General features: G+C 36.2%; 1 protein-coding gene across 1 annotated transcript in view; it reads left to right on the forward strand.

Moving 5' to 3' along the window:
• The window catches only part of CSMD1 (CUB and Sushi multiple domains 1), a 2061182-nt gene that overhangs the window by 348264 nt on the left and 1700353 nt on the right, over positions 1–12565 (forward strand). Inside the window, exon 2 of the mRNA XM_025393463.1 lies at positions 3750–3966. Within this exon, the coding sequence (XP_025249248.1) occupies positions 3750–3966 (217 nt within the window). The remainder of the gene's footprint in view (positions 1–3749; positions 3967–12565) is intronic.

The following is a 12565-nucleotide window of genomic DNA, read 5'->3' on the forward strand; positions in this document are numbered from 1 at the left end:
TGTGAAAATGTAGTTTCAAAACAGAACCTCATTCCAACAGTATAAGACAGAATTAAAAAATGACTGAAGTTAACTCTGTGTATTTAAGGTTGTGGTATTAAGGACTCATCTAATGAGTAGAAATCTGCAAAAAAATTAACTCTGTGATTCTTCTATATCTAACATTCTGCTGATTACTTTAGATAGGAGCCAGATGTTTCGTATGTTATTATTTAAGTGCCAGATGATTTAGATTCCAATCGCTTAAAATTATGGCATGTGTTCAGGTTTTCTCTTGGAAATTTGTTCGAATAATAGCAGCAAAAACATCTGTATGCACAATTTTGCATGCATGTTTCTGTGATGTGTATTTTGGTATCTATACAATTACAGATGTGTATTTCAGTATATGTGTAATTGCATGCATACCAAAATACTCATCTCAGAGTGTGTTCATATATTTATGTGAATATATATGTGTGTATATACATATATACATATTTGCACAATGTATATACATGTATACATGTATATATGTGTGTATATATGTATACACACATATACATACATATATACACATATACACATACATATATACATATACACATATATACATATATACGATATTGAAATCAATATCACTGGGAAAAATACACACATACATATATACTTCTTTTTTACCATTGATATTGCCATTGGTGTTGATATTTTATTTCAAGGTGACTTCCATTATCAGTTTATGTAGGAAGAAGACCGTTAGACCTTTTTTTTTTAAACAATAATTGAGTTTTCAATTCCTGTAAAATAACTTAATTTTTACTAAAACATTACAATTATCACAGAAAGTACAGATTATTTTATTGCCCTGAGGAAATACAAATTAGAAAGGTACTTACAAGGAATTCACGTTAAACAACATGTTGAAATGTGATTATGTTTGTGGCATTTAAAAGTTTGTCCATTAAAAATATTCAGTTAAAACAATACACTTGTTGGAAGCTGTAGTTATGAACAGCATTTACATCAAGCTTAGATGTACATCGTTTAAAAAGAAAACATGTATAGAATATTTGTGCACACTCTATAGTAGGCAGGGGTCCATTGGAGTATAAGATCCAACAGAAAAGAGGAGTACCATATTTACTTTAAATCTAGATTCTATATCTTTGTGGGTTTTAGGGCTTTCCATTCTGTTCCACTGGCTATTTATCTAGGCTTACACCAGTCAAACACTGTCTTAATTACTTTTATGATAAAATGCAGTATTAAGTTGCAGACCGAATACATCAGATTCTACCTTAGGCATACATACTTTAAAAACTTCTTGGTTGTTTACATTGGACAGCCAAGGATGATATTCACTCTGCTAAGAACTGTTGAGCAGTTTCCAGAATTTCTAACTGGGGCTCTGGAATGTCAATGAACGGATCAGATGTGACTCATTCAGCAACTGCACTGTACTGATTGGTACCCTAAATGCAGCCAAAATGTTACTCCTTGAGGAAATCTTAATATCTGTTAATCTGATTCAACCTGATGGGTCTATAACAGTAACTACTTTCCAGCTGACGTTTTTCTGTTGAACTGATTTTTCTTTTTTCCAATTTATAATCACGTCTTCACTTTTTTTTGATTTACCGTTAAGCAAGAATTACTCGTAAACCAGAAAAGCTGTTTTCTTTAAAGACCTTTCAAAACCCCACAGCTTTAATATCTACTTGTTACAGTGTTATTGTTAGACTCAAATTTAGTGGAAAATGGGCTTCTTATTAGTTCTCTGGTTTTAAACTCATAAATCCCTTTCATTAAATCTTTTTATTAAGATTTAGCCAACTCCCACAAGCGTTTGATAATATTACTGTGAATGATTTAAGCTCACTGAGGTCTACTATTATCAAATACTTTTTAAGTATAAAATGTAGTTGAAAATAATTTTCTGTGTGTACTTTAAAAATAAAACTTGAGTTAATACTTGTATTCAAGTACTTACACTACATGCCACAATCTGAGTACACCCAGGTCCCTTCAAAACTTTCTCAATATTTTTTAGTGTCAAAACATGTAAATGCATTTAAAGCACATTAGTGGGAAATGGGCATATTAAGAAGGTAAGAAACATAGACAGTTTTCAGGAGCTACTTAACAACTAACCTCAGACAGACAAAATGTTGGAAGGGTTTGAGCGGGTTATCCTGTTCCCTTATAGGATAGTAATATTTACGGGTTACATGAGCAGAGTGTGTTTATGAGAGCACACTTACAACGATCTGTCTGCCCTGTTCTCAGATTTTGCTCTTCTTCAGTTGGATTGGCCCAGGCATGGCCATCACAGGCAGACTGTTACAGGTAACTGAGCAGAAAAAAAAAAGAAAAGAAAAAAAATTAACCACAGGGACAAAATTAGCATGGCATGGAAAGCTTGTATGTGGGAAGTAATGTGGGAAGGGGAAGGGCTGAAACAGGCAAGTAGGGAATCACCGTGCAAAGTAGGTGGATGAAGATCAGGAGGAGCGGAAATGAAATGCCTCGGTGAGGTTGAGAAAGCAGGCATTCGGTTTGTCTCGTGGTAAAAATACAATAGGTGGGTCAGGTGTGCAACTGTTACTAATCTCCGAGAGCTGTTCTTTTTTTTTTTTTTTTTTTTTTTTTTTTTTTTTTTTTTTCAGCGCTCCGTTCTTGCAGGAAGCCTGGGGCCTGCAATTTCTCAAGGGTTCTGTTCTTTTGGAACTACTCTAGAAGTCTGGGAATCGCCTGAGAAGTGCTTTGTTCGAATGAATAACACAGAATCTTTGGGGGCAGAGGCAGAAGGAAATCAGTTCCTCAGACACTGTTCGGTAGCTTGAAGGTGGCTTTGTGGTACTCAATTGCTGTTCAGTCCTCATCATTTCCCATTGTCATGTCAATCCTAAACCCTCAGGGTAATCCCAGTTCCACCTGCCAAAGGGAGGTTAGTATGGGAGGGCTGAGTAAAATGTGCGATGTCCTGCAGTCCTGCTTAGGGATGGCTAAAACACTTACTGCTCATTGCAACTCTGAGCCTTTTCTTTAATTGGTCCCTTCATTATGTGATGCACTTTCCTTTCTCCTCCACCTCCTAAGTCCTGCCTGTCTGATGGGTAGACATCAATAGTGAGGATGTTATATTCCTCCTTTTGCTGAGTTGCTCTTTCATTTGAGTGTCATTTAACTTATCTTGTTTTACGCCTTTTATTTTCAATGTAATAAGCTTCCTTTATGCATGTGTTATTCTTCTGCCCAGTAAGACATTTGTCGGCACAGGCAGAGATCAATCATTGGCATACTGACCATGTTTTTTCCTAACTATTCTTATTACCACATATTTCAGTTCTGTGGCTATGCAAACACGTGTGTATATATATAATTTTATAAGGTTTATTTTTCTCTTAGTTTCCACCAACAAAGAATTTAGGGTGTAGTGTTTTAAGCATGATACTACGTAGATAGTTGGCACCAAATTTGTTCCCCTGAATTGAAGTTTGATATTGATGAGGCTGTATTTAAAAATGACAGGAAAAAGAATTTCCCTAAACTTCTAATATGAGTTACCAAATGTGGCATATTTTCTTTCCTTTTAATTTGTTGTACTTCTCTATCTTTCAGAACTGCAGAACACTTACAATTTATCCTTCATTATTTGTGCAAGAATTATAAAATGTTACAAAAGTTGGCTAAAGTGGTTAGAAATTTTAACAATCGCATAATATAGATGGCCAGAATAATATGCTTTGTGTGTGTGTTTTCTCTTTCAGGTCAGAACTGTGGAGGCTTAGTCCAGGGTCCCAATGGTACTATTGAGAGCCCGGGGTTTCCTCACGGGTATCCGAACTATGCCAACTGCACCTGGATCATCATCACGGGCGAGCGCAATAGGATACAGTTGTCCTTCCATACCTTTGCTCTTGAAGAAGATTTTGATATTTTATCAGTTTACGATGGACAGCCTCAACAAGGGAATTTAAAAGTGAGGTAAAGTATCGACTTTTTATGTTATAGTTGTTAGTACTGTTTGAATACTTAGATTCTGATATCTAGTTGGAATTAATATTTAAATTTCATTGTGTCCGGAGTTGGTTCCTTCTGGTGGATTCATGGTCTCACTGACTTCAAGAATGAAGCCATAGACCTTTGCGGTGAGTGTTCCAGCTCTTAAAGATGGCAGGGAAACAAAGAGTGAGCAGTAGCGAGGTTTATTGTGAAGAGCAAAAGAACAACATTTCCACAGCATAGAAGGGGACCCCAGCAGGTTGACACTGCTTTTATGCACTTATTTGTCCCCTCCCATGTTCCGTTTCTGTCCTATCAGAATGCCCTTTTTTCAATCCTCCTTGTGATTGGCTAGTTTTAGGATACGACTGATTGGTGTGTTTTGTAGAGCGCTGATTGGTGCATTTCACAGAGCGCCAATTGGTGCATTTTACAATCCTCTTGCTACAGAGCGCTGATTGGTGCGTTTTTACAGAGTGCTGACTGGTGCATTTTACAATCCTCTTGTGAGATAGAAAAGTTCTCCAAGTTTCCACTCAATGCAGGAAGTCTAGTTGGCTTCACCTCTCATTATCAGGAAAGAAAAATACAGTTACTATAAGAAAACTTGAAGACTATCGACTTGTGGCAAATTGCACATACTTTTTCTATACTTAAAAATTTAACTTTTTATTGAAAATTATCAGTGACTTCGTTTATAGATATCAAATTGTTCAAGATCTGTGAAACAGAGTTGTCAAGGTAATTTAAATAAAATTATAATACACCATTGTTTTCAAGCAACTGTGAGTTTGAGAGAAAAAGAACAAAGATAAATGCTTGAGTACAATTCAGCTAATCAGAACAAAATGAACCCTTATGTTGTCAGCGAATATATTCAGTGAAAAGAACATAGGAGGTGGGTGAGGTAAGAACATTCAGGACTATTGCATTCTTTGGAGAATTTGTGGTTTAGACAATAATGGTACAATCTATTCATAATTGGTTTTCTCTTTTGATCTATAGTTTATACAATGAAGAAAGCAAAATATTTCCTGAGATGATTTTAAATTATATTTTTTCAGTTGTCAGCAAGAAAAAATTGTACCTGTACAACTATATCTACTTTTTGTTTTCCATTTGGCAAAGGAGGAAGCAATATCCCTCCCAAATAAATCAGATTTTCTTAACAAAATTGATGAACTTATATAGATTACTGATATTAATGCCAACAGTAAGACACACAAAAATCATATGCTTCATTTATTATTTTATGGGATGAGAAAAAAATCTCTGCACAAAACACAATTTTATGTGTACATCTAATTTATAATATTTATGTCAATATATATTAACTACATAACTAATATGTCAAATATAAAATGTATTCATTAATATATTTTCAAATATATTTTATTTGAGCTTTTTTCACCCATTTTCAAATACAAAACACCGAGTTTTTTTCTGGGTCATCTACAGTATCTATTATCTATTTTCAGAAGCATTTTTACCTTCAATACATTGTAGAATGGCCGTCTCTTTTCTGAATCAGTTAGCTAAGCTTTCATCTCTCCTTGTATTACATTTATGGTCTTACATGTGAGTATTTGAACAAAATATCTACATATGCAATATTTGATAATTTGATGTAGGCTTTCTTAAATAATTTATGCTCTTCTAAATGTTAGTAACTTTTTTATTCTCAATTATTGATGCTGCTAGGGTATAGTAGCATTTTATAATTGTAATAAAACCTGCAGAGTTATAGAAAAAGAATTACATAATCCATTTTATTCAAATACCGATGTGTGTGACCCTACATTAAAAGTACCACTTAACCTTTCCATTAAAAAATTCCTGTTAAAAGTATGCACTCTTAAAAATATTTCCATTTTCTTTCTCTCAATATTTTTATTTACTCTGTTTCTTTCACATATAGAAAACCTGTCTTAATATTAATTTGATTGACAGGTATGTCTTTCAATAAGGTATTATCTCTTATGGTCTTATGGTACTATTATCATTTTATGTAAAATATAAGACAACATTCTTACCATCTTCAATATTATAACAGGATCAACAGTGGAAATGTTAAGTTAGAACAATTAGAAACATCATATTTCATTTTGGAGTTTCAATGAACAGTAAATAAATCGATATCTCAGAGAGCTTTATTGGTGAGTTATATGGACAACACAATGGTTTTTTCTTTTACTTGCTGGGTTATGTTTAGTAGAGGAAGCAAAGGAGGTTGATAAGAGACTACTTGGGTTCATACGAATCACTAATTACCGACAATTTTTTGTTTGAAAAAGAGAAAAATACGTCATATTTCTACCTGTTTCTTGTCCTTGGAGTTAGGATGCTACTTCCATCTTGATATTCCATTTTATATTTCTTTCTCCTATCCACATACATAGAATGCCGTTTTGAGGAGACATTTGAGGGGTGCAGAGTGATTTCTTTGGGAACTGTTTAGAGTACTGTAATACAAGTTGGAAAAACACTCAATGACTGCTAAGTGCTACGGGTCTCTACTATTACAAAATGTGAAATACAGAGATGTGAAATTGGAATGGGAATGTTGTCAGGGAAAACACCTGAGAAGGTGCTTTCTCTTTCAACATTCAGGATGAGTTGATGGGGAAAGTAGTTATAAATAGTAGCAAATTCTAATTAATCGGGAAAGGGAGCACTCTAATGCTATTTCTTTCCCATTATGCCTTGAAACAGTTGTTTATTTCTCAAACGCAATTAACTAGCAACACTTAAAGCAGCTCTAGAATTCAAAGGAAGGATACTTTTGTGGGAGGATTGATGTAGGAGCTGCTGATCCACTGAGATATCACAAAAGTTATTACTTAGAGCTGTCTTGGTGTGTTGTTGTTTTATTGCATAAAAGCTATTTTTAGAAGTTCAAAATGTGCACTAACTGAAATACAAAAACAGTTGTTCTGTTAAACAACTTGAGCATTTTTTTTTTTTTTTTTTTTTGAGACGGAGTCTCGCTCTGTCGCCCAGGCTGGGGTGCAGTGGCCAGATCTCAGCTCACTGCAAGCTCCGCCTCCCGGGTTCACGCCATTCTCCGGCCTCAGCCTCCCGAGTAGCTGGGACTACAGGCGCCCGCCACCTCGCCCGGCTAGTTTTTTGTATTTTTCAGTAGAGACGGGGTTTCACCGTGTTAGCCAGGATGGTCTCGATCTCCTGACCTCGTGATCCGCCCGTCTCGGCCTCCCAAAGTGCTGGGATTACAGGCTTGAGCCACCGCGCCCGGCCGACTTGAGCATTTTTAGTATCAATAAATTTCTTTCACATAACCACTGGAGTAGTTTGGTTTCCTAAATAAACTGAAGAGGCAGATTTAATCCCCAACTGACAAAACAGAATATATAGTTTAGAATTATTGATGCTTACATTGTAACTGGAACTTTAGTCAGAAATGTAGTTTTATATACCTATGTAAAAATGTTTAAATAATTAATATACCATTTATATTATCTTGGATTATTTCTTTAGTACAAACACATCAACAATATATACATGGTTTGTGCCCCCATCAAAAAATTAAATTTTAATGATGTGGATATTGAGAGCTGAAATGAGACCTCTCTTGGTAAGCATAAGGAAGAAATTTTAACTCAAAATTCAAAATGAAAAAATCTGATCTTTGCATTATTTAGAATTAAAGCAGCTCTTCATTTTTTTTTTTTTTAATTTTTTAAATGAACTGTCAGGTGGTTGCTGTTTTAAACAGCTGAACTTTATTGACTCTGTACTTCCTCTTGCTTCACCAGTCTCCACCAAGTTCCAACCATGTAGTCACCAAATCCCAAAATGATTATTTTTTTAACATCTCTTGGGCTGGGCATGGTGGCTCACACCTGTAATCCCAGCACTTTGGGAGGCTGAGGCGGGTGAATCACCTGAGGTCAGGAGTTTGAGACCAGCCTGGCCAACATGGTGAAACCCCATCTCTACTAAAAATACAAAAAATTTAGCTGGACATGGTGGCAGGCATCTGTAAGTCCAGCTACTCGGGAGGCTGAGACAGGAGAAGCACTTGAACCTGGGAAGTGGAGGTTGCAGTGAGCAGAGATCATGCCACTGCACTCCAGCCTGGGTAACAGAGGTAGACTTCGTCTCAAACAAAAGGAAAAACAAGCAAACAAACAAACAAAAAAAACTTTCCATTAACCATAACCTGTTTTGATCCTTATAGTAGATGTTCCTACAAAGCCTCCTGTCCTGTCGCAGGCTGTCCTGCGTAGACCAATGCACGATCCTTTCCTGCCCCAGGTTCCCCTCTTGGGAACACCGACACATCTGCTGCTGTCCTAGCCCTGGTTTCTATCTCTGGCAACATAAACAGTTTTAGTGCCCATGACCCTGAAATTCAAGAAACTCCATGATCGGCCTCCGAACTGCATTCTGGCCTTCAGTCTCTCCCGTTTGTTCCCTGAAAAGTTTTCTTGTTCAGTTGTACAGATCTGTGGGTTACTCCTTGACCTGACCTTACAAGAGAATGTTGTCCTCTTATTCCTGGCCTCTCCCTCTACTAGTCTAAATATGCATCTTTCAAAACCCAGTGCACCTTATATTTATTTTAGGAAATCTTCCCTAGGCATTCCAGACAGCAACCCATGTACATTTTCTGTGTGTGCGTGAACTGCTGTAACACTGGCCACCGACATACACTTGGAAGCCTGTGCTCCTTTGAACTCACACCTGCCCTGAAGTTACCTCCCACTGGGGCTTGTATATCTTTGTACATTCAGATGTCTAATAGAACATAATCCTCTGAGGCCAAGAAATGTGCCCTGAATGTGTCTTCTCCAGTGATTACTGATGTCTTGACTTTATTTCCACCCCGTGCCGAGATGGAGTTTCGCTCTTGTTGCCCAGGCTGGAGTGCAGTGGTGCAATCTTGGCTCACTGTAACCTCTGCCTCCCAGGTTCAAGCAATTCTCTTGCCTCAACCTCCCAAGTAGCTGAGATTATAGGTTTGTGCCACCCCGCCTGGCTAGTTTTTGTATTTTTAGTAGACATGCGGTTTCACCATGTTGGCTAGACTGGTCTAGAACTCCTGACCTCAGGTGATCGCCCACCTCCGCCTCCTAAAGTGCTGGAAAATAGCCTGACTTTCAAATCATCAGTAACAGTTCGTGGGGCAATTCTGAATTACAGTATTCCTGATTCAGGGCCACTCACCACTGCCACTGTGCAGAGAACCCAACATTACTTAATATAACTCTCTCTTAAATGAGCGCGAGTTAACCATCCCATGTGGTGACTGATAATTGGTACATGTTCTCTAAATTTGAAGTTTTGTTTACTTGTCCCAAATCAAGAAACAGTTGAGGTTGACATCAATTTCCAACTGTGATACAATTACAGTATCAAAGGTCTAAGAGAAACTCCTTTGGAAGTCAGAAAGTGAATAAAGGCGAATCTATGAAGGGAAATTTTGCCACTCAATATAGAAAATCAGGATATATTATTTCATGATGATTGTAAAATACAAGGCCTAGCGAAATAGCTTTGGCATTTATCTCAAGTTCCTCGCTCTTTCTAACTTTAACAAGATTACCCCTAATTTTCTGCAGTGCTGATAATGAAGAGGTTAGAGGTGCATGCGATAGGGCCGTTAAAATCAGAAAATCATGAATAAGTGTTGTTGAAATAGAATAGGTTTTCCAATTTTCTTAAACTGTAATAATGCTTTTGAATGCATTAAATATTTTTTAAAATAATTTTACTGTGTATGGTTAAGATACACACCATGACAAAACCTACCTAACCTAAAATATATCTGGTGATATTGAGAACTTATGGACGTATAAGGGCTAAAGAAAGGGTCTCAATTACATTAGGGTCATATTCGACTGGAGACCTAGCATTGCCTAAATTCTGCTTTTCTGTCTCCATAGTTGCTATGAGGTCCTAAGGGAGCCATCCACAGATCAATGGACTGATTAAAAAAAAAAAAAAGCAAAAAAGCAAGGTATCATTTTATTTTTAGCTTGGCTGGTGACTAATGCCTGGTTAAGACTCTGATAATCACAGGATGAAGCCAACGTCAAAGCTTTTATAGGGACACCAACCTCATATGAACACCACAAATGTCTTGACATCTTATCGATGGCATGGGGGCAGCCATGCAGTCAGGACTGAGAGGGTGACCAGCACATATGACCTGCACAGGGTGAGGGAGGATCCCAGAACCAGGACCTGGATAGTTCCAGGGAAGTAGCAGTGGAAGAGCTTGTCACACAGAAGTGACTTCTTAGCTGGAGCACAGATGACAGGTCACAGAAACCCATCAGTGCTTAGAAAACTGGTTCAACTTAGGATGCTTGAAATGTTAAAGAGATTTCTGAGACTAATTTGAATGTATATTTTAAATCTTTCTTTTTTGGAGGGGGGGGCACTGGCATATTTTATTTTGTAGTTATTGTATCTTCGTGACGGCACCAGAGGTTGACAGCAGAGGTGTTCGGTCCACCCAGATAAACCTATAATGTTCCCATAATTATGTGATTTTGTCACTATTCTACCTACAGATTTTAGGATGGTGAAATAAAATGCGATTTTCCTCAATATATCGTTCAAATTGATCTTGATCTTGGCAAATTGATCTTGGCAGCATATGCTTCAAATTGATCTTGGCAGCATATGCTTTAAATTAGTGACCCCTAGGTAAGGTCAATCATGATTGGCTAAGTTTGAGTGTTTTTGGTTTTGTTTTTTGTTTTTTGTTTTTGTTTTGTTTTTGACTATTTGCAGTTGTCTAGAAGAGAAGGAGAAGACCAATTAATTCGGAGATTCAAGGGTGAGATTGGGGTCTCATCATGGATATACTTAATTCTCTCCTTCCCTAAATGATATTAATGTGCAGCCTTAGTTGAGAACAGCTCTGTGTGTGTGTGTGTGTGTGTTTGTTTGTTATACTCTTACTTGTTAAGAAAAAGGATAAAATGACTAGTAATTAGAAATTCTAGTGATAAAATAAGAAAACATGTAAGAGAGATAATAATTATGTTTGCAATACTCTGGGGAAGTTTTGACAGGCATGTGAATTCTGACCACTACCTCCTCATGCTGTGGTGGTGTGTTTCACAGCAGCTAAAAATGGATGGTTAATTTCCATATCTTGACTTTTTTTTTAAAAGCAGCAAAACCATACTAATATGGGCAGATAAGTCTTTTAGGCATTCATAAATATAGGTGTGTGGAAAAGTATTCAGATATTGCAGTTGGCTAGAGAGAAGGAGCTTCCTGGAACATTTCTCTTACAAAATTAAAGACTAAGGAAAAGCATTCAGACAAAGATATTTTCTTGATTTGGTCATGAAAATCTGAATGTTGACACTATTTTATAAAATAGTAAATCTAGTCTTTGCTGTTTGTAGCAAAATAAGTATGTTAGATCACCAATGTAAATAGTAATATGGAAAATAAAAATGTTAAAATGTTGTCTGAGTGTCTTTCTAGGCAGGACACATAATTTAGAAATCACATATAAAACTGAATGAAAAATTGGACTTCCTAAAAGTTAACATTCAAATGGCAAATGACAGATTAAGTTAAAACTTTTCTAATAGGTATAAAAGACAAAGAATTGTTTTTCTTAATTTATAAGATGCATTTCTAGAGCTACAAGAAAAATTTAAATAATCCTTCAATTGAAAAGCAGGTAAAATATACATAAGGAGTCCAAATACAATACATTTGTGCCAGTAAGTGTATTTGAACCAAGTTAAAACAATGCAGTATAATAGCTCACCATTCTGAATGGGCACACCTTAACATTTTAGTAACAGAGTTTTTGAGGATATTGAAAAAATGTTTTCATGTCTTCTTGGTAGGATATTAAATTGCTGCCACATTTTTGTATAGACATTTTGAAAATTTTGTCGAAATAAAGTACAAGCTTTTTCATTCAGAAATTCTAGCTAAGAATGTATTCTACAAATATACGTACATATACGACAAACTATGTGTAAAGGAATGCTTTTTGTTTCATTTGGATAATGTTTGAAAATTCAAGGATGTCTAGGTATACAAATGGAGACTATCAATAGCTATCACTAGTTAAGTAAATTATAGTATCTCGATGATACAAATAACCATTAAAAACAATAAATGAGATTTTATTTGTGGATCTGACTAGATCTCTCACACATATTTTTCATTTAAGAATAAACACAGTATCAGAGTGTCCAGTTTCTTCCAAGGTTTTATTCTCTTTTAATAAAGGGTGTGTAATAACTCATAATAAAACACCGTCAATGAATTTCTAGATGATGGTGGAAGCTCAGAGATTCCTGATCTATATATAATTTTAACATGTTATGGTGATTTCAGTAGGGGCTCTGGGAAGCTCATGGAGGGTATCTAACTCACCTGAGGGCTCCAGAGGACTTTCCACCACCCAGCATAATTTTAACCACGGTAAAAATACTGCCTTAATCCAGAAAAAGCAGGCCATTTTAGTGTCCCTGGCAGGCCATGTGTGAGGAGGACATTATTTTTTTTAACATTTTCTTTTTCCTGTGTGTGTTCTCTGTCCTTGAAATTCTCATGCTGAATTATATCTATGTTT

The sequence above is a fragment of the Theropithecus gelada genome, chromosome 8 (genome assembly GCF_003255815.1).
Source record: "Theropithecus gelada isolate Dixy chromosome 8, Tgel_1.0, whole genome shotgun sequence".
In the NCBI taxonomy this organism is placed as follows: domain Eukaryota; kingdom Metazoa; phylum Chordata; class Mammalia; order Primates; family Cercopithecidae; genus Theropithecus; species Theropithecus gelada.